The sequence below is a fragment of the Phodopus roborovskii genome, unplaced genomic scaffold (assembly GCF_943737965.1).
Source record: "Phodopus roborovskii unplaced genomic scaffold, PHOROB, whole genome shotgun sequence".
Classification (NCBI taxonomy): Eukaryota; Metazoa; Chordata; class Mammalia; order Rodentia; family Cricetidae; genus Phodopus; species Phodopus roborovskii.
Window position 1 is genome coordinate 1,294,669 of NW_026125575.1, and position 14,865 is coordinate 1,309,533.

Genomic DNA, 14,865 nt, shown 5'->3' on the forward strand with positions numbered 1-14,865 from the left:
CGGCGCCCGCCCCGCTCTCCTCCCTGCAGCCTAGTGCCCGTGCCTCCCGCCCGCGGCCGTTCGCGGGGCAGGATGCCGCGGGGCGCTTTTGAGGGGAGGGCGCCGGGAACTGAGTAGGGGGCGGGATATCCTGAGACGACAAGTTTGGCTGCATGGAGGGCCTGCCGGCAGCGCGCCGCGGCTAGCCGGCCCGCAGGACACGCAGCGCCGCGGCGAGCGCCCGCCGGGCGAAGGGGAGGAGACGGGGCGGCCCCAGCGGCCCCGGCGCCGGCAGGTCGGCGGCCAATCCGCTGGGGGAAGGGGTGGAGAGTCGGCGGCGCCGGCGGAGGCAGGCCGAGGGGGGTGGGGAGTCGGCGCGCTCGCACCGCCCCGGCCCCGCCCCCGGCCCGCGCCGCCGCCCGCGCCGCACGCCGCCGCTGTCAATCAAGGGCGAGTCAGCCGGGCTCGGGCGGAGAGAGGAGCTGCTACGCCACAGCCCAGCGGCGGCCATTCGCGGAAAAAGAGGCAGAGCCTGTGCCAGCTACAGCCTCCTCCGAGCCACCCCGGGCGGGCGGGACCGGCCTCTCCTCCCGCCTCGCCCCCACCCCCACCCACCTCTATCCCAGTGTCTCTGTGAGGGTTTGTCCTGTTAATGCGGGATGAGCGGTACGTATTATTCTCCACCCCCCTCGGTCTCCTTCACCGCCTCCCTCCCTCCCTCCCTCCCCAGACCCTGCTCGCCTCCCCCTCCCCCGGGGCCGCGGAGATGCTGGAAGGGGAGGAGGAGAGGGCGGGAGGGAAACCAGGGGGAGGGAAGGAGGGCTGTGTTTTGTCTTAATGTCTGAGCTAGAACAACCTCCTTCTGGGTGTTGCTCTGGAGCCTATGGGTCGGGTTTCAAACCACGTTTTGTGAGAGCCCCCTCCTCCCTTCCCCTCCTTCTCCCCCACCCCCTGCCGGTGTGCACGGATCGCGGGTTTATGGAGATTAATGTTCAGAGGGAGGGAGGGGGGAGAAGGGAGGAGGACGAATAATAATAATCCTAATAACCTGTTGTCGTGTGTGTTGGGGGGGGGTTGTTGCAGATCAGAAGAAGGAGGAGGAGGAGGAGGCGGCCGCGGCGATGGCTGCAGAAGGAGGGAAAACCTCTGAACCAGAGAATAACAATAAAAAACCCAAAACCTCAGGCTCCCAGGTAAAAGCAAACGTTAAAAAAAAAAAAAATCAACACGAAGCTTTAGGGCAGATAGGGAGTTCTGCCTTCTAAATGCCCATAAGTAAAAGAACAGGATAAAAGATGTTTAGCCTCTCAAAGCATCTTCTCTTTCTGAGTGAGGAACTTAAACCGTAAATTCATGAAGATTTCCCATAGTTGAGGCTATAACGACATTTAAAATTACATCAGGAATTCATACCGTTAGGAAAAAACAGTGTCTGTTTTTCCAAGGGCATTTTGAGTGCAGAAGAATAACACTTTCAGAAAGTTTACCAGAAATTTCTTTCTTTCTTTTTTTTTTTTCATTTAAACTTTACATAACAGGACTTGCATCCTTATTCATGTAGCTTCTATCTGCTTTTGTTCATATTTCCCTTTTAATTCTGCTGCCTGTTGAGTGTGTTCTGATACTTAGAGCTCTCTAAATAAATAACCCCCTCCCACTACTGTCTTCCACTAAACCCGCCCACTTTTTTCCCCCCTCCCTCTCCTTTCCCCTCCCATTTTGGGTAGGACTCTCAGCCCTCTCCTCTGGCTTTACTGGCAGCTACTTGCAGCAAAATAGGGACTCCTGGTGAAAATCAAGCAACTGGACAGCAGCAGATTATTATCGACCCCAGCCAAGGACTGGTCCAACTTCAGAGTCAGCCACAGCAGCTAGAACTGGTGACGACACAGCTTGCTGGAAACGCCTGGCAACTTGTTGCCTCCCCTCCTCCTGCTTCAAAAGAAAATAACGTTTCCCAGCCAGCTTCCAGTTCGTCTAGTTCTTCCAGCAGTAATAACGGGAGTTCCTCTCCTACAAAAACTAAATCAGGTAATTCTTCCACCCCCAATCAGTTCCAAGTCATACAAGTACAGAATCCGAGCGGTAGCGTGCAGTACCAAGTGATCCCCCAACTTCAGACGGTGGAAGGTCAGCAGATTCAGATTAATCCAACTAGCAGTTCATCTCTACAGGACTTGCAGGGTCAAATTCAGCTCATTTCTGCAGGTAATAATCAAGCTATCCTCACCGCTGCTAACAGGACAGCTTCTGGTAATATTCTTGCTCAAAACCTGGCAAATCAGACAGTTCCAGTACAAATTAGACCTGGTGTTTCAATACCATTGCAGTTGCAGACCCTTCCTGGTACTCAGGCTCAAGTTGTAACGACCCTGCCAATTAACATAGGAGGAGTGACTTTAGCTCTGCCAGTGATAAATAACGTGGCCGCTGGAGGAGGGACTGGACAAGTTGGCCAGCCAACTACTACTACTGATAGTGGGACTTCCAATGGGAATCAGTTAGCTTCTACACCCACCACCTCTGCTTCCGCCGGTACTATGCCTGAGTCGCCCTCTTCCTCTACTACCTGCACGACCACCGCGTCCACGTCTCTAACGAGCAGTGACACGTTAGTGAGTTCAGCAGATACGGGCCAGTACGCAAGCACATCCACCAGTAGTTCTGAACGCACCATCGAAGAATCGCAAACACCTGCTGCCACTGAGTCTGAAGCCCAGAGCTCCAGTCAGCTTCAGCCCAATGGGATACAGAATGCACAGGATCAGTCCGGTTCTCTCCAGCAAGTGCAGATTGTAGGCCAACCTATCCTGCAGCAGATCCAGATCCAACAGCCTCAGCAGCAGATTATTCAAGCTATCCCACCGCAGTCATTTCAACTCCAGTCAGGGCAGACGATTCAGACCATCCAGCAGCAGCCTTTGCAGAATGTTCAGCTTCAAGCTGTAAACCCGACTCAGGTGCTTATCAGGGCTCCGACCTTAACACCTTCAGGGCAAATCAGCTGGCAAACCGTCCAGGTTCAGAATATCCAGAGTCTTTCAAATTTGCAAGTTCAGAATGCTGGGTTGTCCCAGCAGCTAACCATCACCCCAGTGTCTTCAAGTGGTGGCACAACTCTTGCTCAGATTGCTCCTGTGGCTGTTGCTGGTGCCCCGATAACTTTGAATACTGCCCAGCTAGCATCAGTGCCTAACCTTCAGACAGTGAGCGTTGCCAACCTGGGTGCCGCGGGCGTTCAAGTTCAGGGAGTTCCAGTAACAATCACTAGTGTTGCAGGTAAGCCACATCTTTTTCTTCTTAATCCGTGATTAGCGGGGTTTGGGAACAGAGTTATTGCTCCAGGCTCCCTTTTAGATTTGATGCGCCTCTGAGGCACACACACACACTGGAGAGGAATTCAGAACTGAACTGGACCATGATGACACCAGCATCCACATGTAGTTATTGGTTTGATCCCTTTATTTCTGTAGCTTTTAGCACTCGGTTTCGTGCGGTGTGTTGAATTTGTTAAATAATTTAAATTATTTCATAAAGCATCATTTTCTGATTAGAGCCGTAATTATAGAGATCATATTTGAGTACACTTGAACTCTTCCGGAAGATGAGCTCATCTCTTCTTGATGGAAAGTTGGCTTAACTTGAATTGGTATGTGGTTGTGAGTCTGTTAATTCTGTAATAAGGTTTTTTAATTAGACCTTCTCATGTTTCTGCATTTTATCTTTGAGGCATTTTTTTTCCCCTTTAGTGTGAAGGGTAGTTTTAAACTAGATACTGTTGTAGTTAAGATAGAAACTTAAAGTTACAAATTGTTTCACTAAGCTTTATGTCTTGTTTTGTTGCTACACTCAGGATTGTGACTTTAATGGAACTTGATGTATAAAATTTAAGGAAAAGGTTTATGGTCCTTGTGTTATTTAAATGTGTCTAGTGCGAGGCTAGTGAAAAACAATTTAAAATGTAGATAGTAAAATGCCACTAACGTGAACAAATTGTGGCCATTTTGTTTTTAAACCAGCTATAAGAATAGTTATTTCTTGTGCCTATAATCAGGTACATCTGGAGTACTTAAAAACCTAGTTCCATTAAGTCTTATAGTCTTTTGGGGGAGCAGCAGTCTTATTGTACCAAAAAAGTCTTGCTGTTCGTAGACTTCATGGGTTCTGAGTTGGTGGAAACTGGCTTTAATTTTAATACCTTCAATCTTTTCAAGTTTTGTGTAATAAAATTTCTGTTTTGGTATCTTAAGATTGAATATGCTTGTCCTTTTTGAGTGACCCTTTGCGAAACGAGGCGCAGAAAAATTAAGATGGGGTCCTTCCACAGTTAACGCCTCAAGCCAGTGTATACCTAAAAGTTGTCCATAGAGAAGCTACGAATTCAGGTGAACCTCATTACGTTTTTATTTCTTGCCGATGGAACTTTGTGTGATGATTGACTGCTGTGCCTGCCCTATCCAGTGTTATCCACTAGTTCTACACGGTGATGGATGACTGAACACGTAAAATGTGGTGAAAGTAGTATGACTTGAGGAATTGAACATGAAGTTTTATTGAAGTCGCTTCATTTAGCGAGTGCTCTTCTATTGACAGTGTATGTTGTGGCGGTTCTGTTTCCAACCCTTACTCCCTGCAGTCCCTGTTCATTCTAAACATTAACTGGAGTATCTATTGGATAGTGGCTTGCATGGTCAAAGCAGAAATTACTTCATTTACATTTCATCTTGCCTGTTAAACATTAGTGAATTGTGGTTAATAGCGTTGAGTAATTTATAAACTAGTTTAGAGAATCAGCCAATTCTTCTGCTCTCTAATGTCTTGCAGTCCAGGCGTCCCTCTTACTAAGTGTGAAGGTGATCCAGTATTCTGAGCCCCCCAGCTCCTGGAATGATGCATTACATACAATTATTTGAAGAGCCATCTTTTATCAGTGAAATCTTGGGCAGAGGTGGAATCAAGGGTCTAATCAACAGTGAGTCAGAAGGCAGAATTGGGAGCAGGTGGTGCAGGAGCAGTTCATATGCTCCTGAGTGTGTTTTGCTAGCACACATACACCATTGTAGTCCTTCCGTTCCTCATACCCCAGTGACTACAACATGCCAGACACACCCACTAGATACGGTTATCCCTACATTTCCATGGGGGCATTTCTATTTATTTATTTATTTTACTTAAGAGTTCACATAGTTTAGGAGATCATCTTAAGTGTATAAGGGAAACTAAAGTCTACACATGAAGATTCCTCCTTGTTGAAACCCAACAATTTGCAATTCTGTTGACACTTTAAAGAGATGACCTTAGTATAAAGAGCAGAAATAGACCCTGATGTCTACAAGCTACGTGCAGTTAACTTAGGGTTAGCTGCTGGCAGTTCTATCCTACTCCTTAGCAAACTTGTCAGTGCTCTTTGAAGGCTTGGAGCATGGGAGGGGCAGTGAATCTAACGAAATTGCTTTGTCTCCGTTAATTCCTTTTGTGTGTACCTTTAAAACACAGTAGAAGCAGGATGCTAAAGTTAAGAAGAGAGAGAACACATGCCTACATCCCCCCCCCCACTTAAAAATGAGCCCTAGTTTAGAGTTAGTACTTTGGGTTACCATTCTCCATTATTTCACATTTTCCTTCCAGAATAGTGGTGTTGAATTTATGGAAAAATATTTACTGTTCACATTCATAGGTTTAAAGGATGTTATTTTACTTTTAATTGACATATAATTCATGTACATAGTTGTGGGGGTGTAATGTGATATTTCGATATGTAATGATAAGATCAGGATACTTACCACCTCAGACCTTTGTCGTCTTGGGATCTTTCAAAATTCTGTTTGCTACTCAATTACTGTCACCCACTGCTGCCCTATTGTGCTGTAGTTGAGTATTCGATGATACTTATGTCTAAGTAACTTGCCTTCTCCCCAACCTTATCTTCATCCTGGTGACTGGTGTTCTAGTCTCTACTTTGACTTTCCTGTCTTAGACAGCATTTCACACATTCCAGGTTGACCTTCAAACTCACTAGGAAGCTAAGGCAGGCCTTGAACTAACCCTCCTGATTCTACCTCCCCCATGCTGGGATTGCAGGTGATTACCACCCTGCTTGACTTACAGGGTGCTGGGGATTGTGTGTGCTAGACAACTGCTCCACCAGCCGAGCTTCATCCCTGGCCCACTCCACATATAAGTAAGAAAGTGCTCATAACAAATATCAGGGCTGGGGGCAATTGTTGATTCCTTTGATAGTGTAATGGCTAGCTCAAGAACAAGGCTTAACAGTTGTTACTGTCCAGACTCCTTTTACCTTCTCACCAAGTGATAGGGACCGAAGAGAAAGAATCACACTAGGCAAATGGAATGAACCCAGATTGTGAAGCTGGAGAGCTTCACAGTTTTATGAAATACCAAACTTTTTTTCCCTTGGTAACACATTCAGAAAAATTGCTTTCTTCTTTCCGCTCATATCTGAAAATTCTGATTTTTTTCTTTTCTAGGTTAAGTGTCTAGCATTTAATTATTTAGGAGTATAGTTATAATTAAATACTTGTACCCAAGACATGGTACTTTGTTTTCTTGTTGGGAAGAAGAATTTGACAGATAACAATGGAGTGTCAGGTGGTTTGTACCTTTAATCCCAGTATGGGCGGGCGGCAGAGGCAGGCAGAGCTCTTGAGATCTGTTTTAATTAAGTAAAAATAGAAGTTTTGCCAGTATTCTCACAATGCCCTCTGGTCTTCGGGAGTTGCATCTTTTTATAAATGAGAGCTGGTGGCACTATTGGTTTCTATTTCAGTAATTAACCTGGAGTGGGCCCACACTATGCCTGCCATAGGCCTTTTGCTTGATTGATTGTCAGTTTCAGTAAGAACTAAATTTTATGATGGTTTTCCCATAAAAAAAGGAGGTTGAGACTTAGTAAGATGTTGCTGACAATTCAAGAACTTGTCTCTTACATAATTCCTTTGCTTTTTATAGGGAATTGAAGTCTAAAACCTAAGGATATAATATGAAGCCAAGAATGGAAAGGCCAGCTCTTAATGACTGTTTAAAAATGGGAACCAAAGAACATAAAGCTTACATTGGATTTGAAAGTCCAAATTTAACTTAGTCAATTAACATTTTAACATCTGCTTTTTTTTTTTTTTTTTTTTTTTTTCCTGAATTACTCAAAGTAGAAGGTTGGTTTGAGGTCTAATGCAGATACTATTTACCATTGTTGTATATGCTGTGTAGGTTTGGGTTTTCCCTTTTGGGGCATCTTAAAAACCACGCCTGTGTATATCATCTTCTCACCAGTGCTTCCTGTCCTTTTCAGGTGACTCGGTTATTTTGTTACTTTTTCACTAAGATCTTCTAATACTATGTAAATAGACTGAACTTCGTTATAAGGGCTTGAGTTTAGGCTCTGACCTTACAGTTTGACTTTAGCCTTCAGAAGCTGGGTTTGTTTGTTTGTTTTGTTTTCATAGAAGATATAAAAAGTACTCCAGGTAAAGCCACATTAGTTTTCAAAGGACGTCTGTGATGGTTTGCTTTATGTCATCTTGACACAAGGTAGAGTCATTTGAGAGGAGGGAACCTCAATTGAGAAAGTGGCTCCATAAGATTGGTCTGCAGGCAGGCTTGTAGGGCATTTCTTAGTGACTGATTGATATGGGAGGGCTCAGGTCACTGTAGGCACACCCCCCCACACACACATCCCCAGGCTGGCCTTGAAGAACAAGCCAGCAAGCAGCATTCCTCCATGACCACTGCATCACCTCCTGCCTCGAGTTCCTGCCTTGGCTTTTCTCAAGGGATTGTAGCTCAAGATATATAAGACAAATAAACCCTTTCTCATGGTGCTTCATCACAGCAATTGTTAGGAATTGAGATTATTTGTTATTTTATTTATTTATTTATTTATTTATTTTTATGACAGGGTCTCTCTGTATATAACCCAGGCTGGCCTCTTACTCACTTTAAGCCCAGGTGGTCTTGAGTTTGTGATCCAACTTTCAGAAGTGCTGACATTCAAGTGTTCCCGGCTGTTTTTCAGTTCCTAATGTAGAGAATATTCAAGAAATACTTAAGGAATATTGGAACAAGCATTAAAACAGATTGAAGAGAACATAGAAAAGGAAGCTCGATCAGGAAGGAAGCTAAGGACGATGCTTTGGGCAAACCTTGCAGAAGTAACAGATTTACCAAGTGATAGCTTTTTAGCTGGAAAAGATCTTGGAGATTATAGCTTACAGTTGCAACCTTTTCATATCGCTGTGAAAGTCTATTTTTAAAGGTATTTTATTTTACTGTCTTAAGTGAAGGTATGTAGAAGTGCGGGTCAGGTTCCCCAGTGTTCCATTAAGTGCTTGGGGATGACTCATTAAAGGTTGAAAATAAAGGGGAGACCATACACACCGAGTGCTTTCCTGATCTGGGTTGTACATAATGTGTGCCGTTTTTACTGCTGAGTGAGTGAGCAAGTCGTGTTGAAGGCATCTGTAGTTGGTGAGATAAAAGCTTAATGAAATTGGTATGGCCTCTCTCCCACCCTCATCCCTTAGCCCTCTTTAGAAATGAGGAAACAAGCTCAGGAAGGTTGAGTGACACCTGTCTTGTGGCAGAGAATGCCATCTTGTCTCCCATTTGGGTCTCTGCCACATCCCTGGTTTATCCAAGTCTCTTATCAGCATGTGAGAAAATGAAACTGAAGTTAGGACCTAGAGAATTAGAATTAAGTTTGTCTTTTCATAGATAGACTGTCCCCATGTCAGCTGGATATATATTCACTGCTGGCTTATTAAATAAATAATTGTTGAAAGATACCACTATCTGGGTCAATGTAGGACCTATGTGGTGTTATTTTCCTCTTAGAAGACTAGGTTTTCAAGAGGACATTTGCCTCAGAACTCTACATGAGGCGGAGGCAGGAGGATTGTAATGAGTTTGAGGCCATCCTAGCCTACATAATTAATTTCACCCCACCTTAACTACATAGAGATCCTATCTAAAAAAAAAAAAAAAAAAAGAAAGAAAAAAGTTTAATATTAGTAAGTTCTGTGTATTATCCTCAAGCCTAAGACATTTATCTTTTCTGAAACGATAGCTAGAAATGGATTTTTAAAAGATGGCAAAAGGACCTTGCTGTATAGCCCTGGCTGGCCTTGAACTCACTAGAAAGCCCGGGCTGACCTCATCATCTCTTAACTAGTGGATAGGTACATCATATATGGACGTCTAAAGAAAGTTAAACTTGTGGAGGAAGAAATCAAGCATTTTCTGTAGCTAATATGAGTTAGGTGCTGAGTTTATATTCATAATTCCAAGCCACACAGTATTATTTTATGGGTAGGTATTGTGTCCATCTTACCAGCTGCTTCATTGAGCTTTAGTTTCTTTAGGGAAGAAGACACAAGAGATTAAGAGTCTGCAAGGATAAGGCCACCGAGGAAGCCCATCTTGTCTTTGCAACACACAGTTTGCCTTAAAGGTCCATGTTTCTCTTACTGTAAAGCCTTGCCAGTTGTTGAAGGCATTTTTAAAACCTCAAGTGGCCACCCCAGGTTTACTGTTTAAACTTAACTGTGAAGGTCTCAAGCACCCACGTGGAGTTAACGTCCGTGGAGCTCTTTTGTCTTTATTTTGTTGTATGTGTTTGGAGGTGGCTGTCCTGCAACTGGCTATGTAGTGGAAGGTGATACTAAACTTTTTAAAATTGAAAGTTTTCTTTATGGGGCGAGAGCATAGCATAGCAAACTGACCAGAGTTCTGTTAGGTTAGACAGCGGCGAGGGGCAGCAGGAAGAAGAGCAGCGGGATGATTGGTTTCTTGAGGTTATCTTTTATCATTAAAGGCTGATTACCCAACTGTCGTATTATAGATTATGGAAGAATTGCTCATGCTATACAGGAAGTTTGATTGGATCTAATTCTAAGTACATGGATATTTAAATGTCTGGTCCTATATTGGGCATGCCTGTTTGGCATATGGCCAGTGCATACTGTAACTCTTAAACTTATGGTCTAGTAGTTAGTAATAGGGGGAATTAGGTGGCATTCCTTTTTTATCTTTTTTTTTATGATAGAAGTAATGCGAGGTCAGTTCTGTTTTACCATGAATCTATAATCTAGTTCACTAGTATGTTTCTGCTTCCTGTTACTTTTATAATTCCTCTGTGTTAGTTTTCTGTTAGTTGAGCTTTAATTTGACGAATGGTGTCTTTACATGTCTGCCGTGTCCAACACTGAACTTGTAGTTAAGATTCTTTACACTTCTAACTATTGTTGGTTTTGCCACTTCAACACGAACAGTGTGATTACTTTTTTTGTAAGTGAACTAGAAAAACAGTTGGAAAACCCAGGACACTAATTCAGCCCTAATTCCATGAATCACTCACAGCGTTGTCTGTTTATTTAACCCGTGGAGTATGCAGATCCAGAACATGCAGGTTTCTTCGATTTGTTTTTCTTTGGTTGTTTTATGAGCTCAAAATATCTACTGGGGAAGTATTTGTAAAATGTTCACAGACTGAAGAACATTTTGAGTAAAGGAAAAAAAAAAGTGGTAGGTCAAATATATGAAGGTTCTTCTACCTCAGGGATGGTAGGACCTACTCTGCGCCCCATTGATCAGAGAAGTGGGCTCCTGTGGTGTGTCCATTGTTGGTCACTGCACACTCAGGTAACAAGGCTGAGAGTTAAAACTTAGACTTTGCTTGAATGCTGCTCTTCACTAATGATTCCATTAGTTGTTACTGGGCAAACTTGTCAACTAGTGATAGACATTCATTACTTCTTTACTTCAGAGTATTATGTAGATGAGACCAAATAGTCAAAACTATTTATGGAAGGTGGTAGACTCTCCATGGAGTACCACTCATTAGGAAAATGTTGTCAAGTGGGAAAACACTACTTTAGGTGTTAATATTTTTACTTTTATGAGTTAAAGTTCTAAGTGAAATTTTTAAGGCAGAGTTCAGAAAGCTTTGGTCCAAATACAACCAAGGATACAGGGACAGGTATGTCTACAAGTCCAACAAAGCCATGTGTTTTCCTGTCGTAAGAAGCAAGTGTCTGTCCTGTTTCCAGCCTTTGTTAGGCCCTGGAAGTATTCACTTTTCTTCAAAGGATGCTTGTGTTAGGGACAAGGCTAAGTACATGGTCCCCTTGTGTGGATCAGCAACTGTCTGTGAGCTTTAGGTACTGAGTTTTGAAGTGTAGGAAGTTCGGTGTATGTAGGAAGTGATGTATGTTGGCAGAGCAAGCTGGTAGAGGTAGGGTTTTAAATAGCCTCAGTGATTGAACTACAAAGTCAACTGAGCCTCCAGGAGTGGAGAAGTGAAGAGGATATCTTGAGTCAAGCCGTTGAACTTGGAGTAAGCTTACTGGAAGCAAAACTTGGAAAAGCATAAGGCATTGGTGGGGAGATTTATAGCTTACATGCAACAGCAGTGGTCTCTCTTGTATGCTTTCCAGAAGTACAGGCCTGCTGTGGAATAGCTTGCCTGCCCCCTTCCCACTTCAAAACTTGTTAGAGACATTAATGTTTCAAGTATTTATTGGGGGCATTTCTCTAGTAGAAAACCTGGAGCACGTTCCTGTAATCCTAGAATTTAGGTAGGACGCTGAGCTAGGGTCACAGTACCAGTACCAGGCCATCACAACAAGAAGGTAATGGCAGAGAAACCAGGAACCTGGTTAAAAGGATGCTGTCACAGTAACTTAGTCATGTGGTCATGGCGGCTGTGATGATGAAGTTAATGGTCACTAGGAAGAGTACTGTTGATATGAGAGAAATGGTGGGGATTAGATCAAAGCATCAGCTGTTCTTTCCATGCCCATGTGTCTGCATGGTAATAGGCACTGAGAAACTAAAGCTGAAAGTGTTAGTACTCAGGCATCTCTGCTGCCCTGCCCTTGGGGTTCTGACAGGATGCGCCCTCAGCTGCAGCCACTAAGATCACCACCTGTGCATATTCACTGTGTTTCCCTTTAAAAGGGCCCTGCCCACCTCCCATCTTTCTCTCTCTCTGCTTCTCTGCCTGTCTCTCCTTCTCTTCCCACCTCCCTTTCTCTCTGCTGCTCCTGTCTCCAGAGGCTGGTTTCCTCCCCCTTTTCCTATTCCTTGTCCCCTATTTAAAAAACAAAAAAACCATCTTTCTCATGCTGCTTTTTAAAATTACAGCAGAAAGGACTGCTTTTCACCCTCAGAGGATCTGTACCCTATTACAGGAGATTATTTATTGCCTTGTAAGACATAGCTTTCTACATTTAAACTCGTTTCAAACTCAAATACCCTAATAATAAAGGCATTTGATACTAAGCAGAATGTTTTCTTATGGTTGCTTGCATCTTAGACCAATTAGAATAGAATGTATTTATGCTTCCAATTTAAATTGCAAGTACATTATATATAAATTTATATACCCATATATATGGGTATGTGTAATTAGAATATCATGTGGTACGTGGTCCAAGAAGCCATGAAGGAAGGCTCTAGAAGCCCATAAGAAAGAAGAAACAGTTCTACTTGCATTGTTTGGGTAGGAATGTGTTTGCGAAGAGGGGTACAACTAAAAGATAAGCTTTCTAAGTTGTGCATACACATGTAGTTTGGATTTTAAGGATGTGTGTGTGTCTGTGACTGTTGGTTTGTTTCAAGACTAGGTCTCTTAATCCCAGCACTTGGGAGGCAGAGGCAGGCAGTCTCTGTGAGTTTGAGACCAGCCTGGTCTATAAGAGCTAGTTCCAGGACAGACTCCAAAGCCACAGAGAAACCCTGTCTCGAAAAACAAAAAAACAAAACAAAAACTAGGTCTCACTATGTATGTAGCTGCTGGTTAGCCTGGAGTTTATTATGTGGAGTAGGTTGGCCTTGAAATCAGAGGTCCTCCTTGTGGACAGAAGTTTCTGTCCTGCCCAGGCCTGCAGTCCTTTAGTCCCAAATAAACACACAGACGGTATATTAATTATAAACTGTTTGGTCAGTGGTTCAGGCTTCTTATTGGTTAGCTCTCTCTTAATTTCAGCCTTTACCACTCACCTCTGCATTCCTCTGCCCAGAATTCTCCTAGTAGCCCCCCTATACTTCTGCCTGGCTACATCCTGCCTGTGCTTTGGCTGAAGCAGCTTTATTCATCAACCAATAAGAGAAACATATATTCACAGCATACAGAAGGACACCCCCCATCAACTCCTGCCTCTGCCCCTGGAGTGACAGATTAAAGGCTGGCAACACCACACTTGGCTTCAAGTAGTAATTTTTATGTATAACATTTAGACATGGAATCAAGGAATAATTACATACTTAGGATAGAATTAAAAATTTCACGTAGGTCATGGTTCTGCCTTACGTATACATACTTATGCATATATGCATGTATGTAATGCCTTCACCAATAAGCATTGTTTTTAGTCTCTATTGTCTTGATACTGAACTAAGAGAAAGTACACAGATGGAAAAACTTTGATTTTTGTAGGAGAATTGGGGACCTTGATACAGAAGGAAAGAGTGAGTATATGATCATAACTAATACTTCATGAGGGGACTATATAACTCTCATTGATCGATTTTGGTAATTTACAGGTAATAGGAGTTTTAGGGGATATGGAAAACATTGTTCTGTCCCCTCTGAAATTTATTCAGAGTGTTAGTATGGTTCTGTGGATACTAGTCCAGTCACCACAGCACCTTGTTTACAGAAGCAGAGCTGCTTTTGCACAGGTGCAGATGAGGAGGTCTGTCCCAGGGAGTTGAAGAAGAGAAAAAAATGGGAAGATTTAGACAAGCGCCGTTCTAAGTACAAACTGGATTGATTTAGTTAGGAGTCCCATGGCAAGTGATTTATAAGTCTGGTCACCTTTCCTAGCTGTCTTAAGTTTACACGTGAACCAATCTGAGATGTAAACAGTTGGCGTTCTGTAAGCGACAGTTGTTTGTGATTTTACTTTATGAAATTAAAGCATTCTGTATTTTTATTTCTAGAATTTCACTTCATTTTTAGGACATTATTGTGTATCTCGATTTTAACGATAGGTTGGGTAAGCCCTTGGTAAACTTACTAATTTTGTGTACTCTCACTGGTAGACTACACCTGTGAATTCAGCCAGCAGATAGATACGCAGCTTCGGTACTGTACAGCTTGATGTGTCCTTGTAAGTCTGAGCATCGTGGAACTGAGCTTTATGGATGTCCCTGGTGGAGAAAGAAACTTGTTTTCTTTCAGGAATAAAAGTACTAAGGGGGTGCCCTTCAGCTGATTTGTGTTTTGTCTGACATTCACTTCATGTTTGTAAGCACAGCACTGGGCTTGGTAGCAGCCCCTCATTTAATCTCCGGAGCACCGTGGAAGGTAAATATGGCTGCCATTCCCCATCCCAGGTGTAAGAGCTACAGTCTAGAGTAGAGTAACTTGCTCAAGGCTACACAGTAAATGACTGACCCACCCAGAATCTCAGCATTGTGGCTCTAGAACTTTGATTACCACTGATTTTCCTCTATGTACTACCTGTGTGTTACAGTGTTTGTTTCCTGTGATCATGTATAGAATTAGCTCATGGTGTCACTCTGTTTAAGGATTCATGTTAACCGTTTCACAGTCCTGTAGAGAAGGATGGTGAAGGCTTCACTGTATAGAACAGGAAAGCAAAGCCGTAAAGAGATTAGGACTCAGGGCAGACGCTGTAGGTGGACTATTGTAGGTAAGCAGCGCATGTCACTGTAATTGTGATACTGTAATCTGTTCAGTGAGATACGGATTCTTGGGTCTTTAGCAGAGGGTTCTTTTAGTCCCCCAGTGTGGGCAGAGTGCATGTACCACACAGGGAATTAGAATACAAAACACATTTTATGACTTCGAGTCCCCTCTGATTGGGAATTTCAGGCTAGAAAGAATATGTTCTTGGCTGCACA

At 43.3% G+C, this 14,865-nt stretch overlaps 1 protein-coding gene across 1 annotated transcript in view; it reads left to right on the forward strand.

The window, feature by feature from the left end:
• Window positions 1–416: 416 nt before the first annotated feature.
• Sp4 (Sp4 transcription factor) overlaps window positions 417–14,865 on the forward strand; it is a 54,601-nt gene continuing 40,152 nt past the window's right edge. Inside the window, exons 1-3 of the mRNA XM_051177822.1 lie at window positions 417–645; window positions 1,063–1,172; window positions 1,707–3,258. Coding sequence (XP_051033779.1) covers window positions 639–645; window positions 1,063–1,172; window positions 1,707–3,258 — 1,669 coding nt within the window. The 5' untranslated portion in view covers window positions 417–638. The remainder of the gene's footprint in view (window positions 646–1,062; window positions 1,173–1,706; window positions 3,259–14,865) is intronic.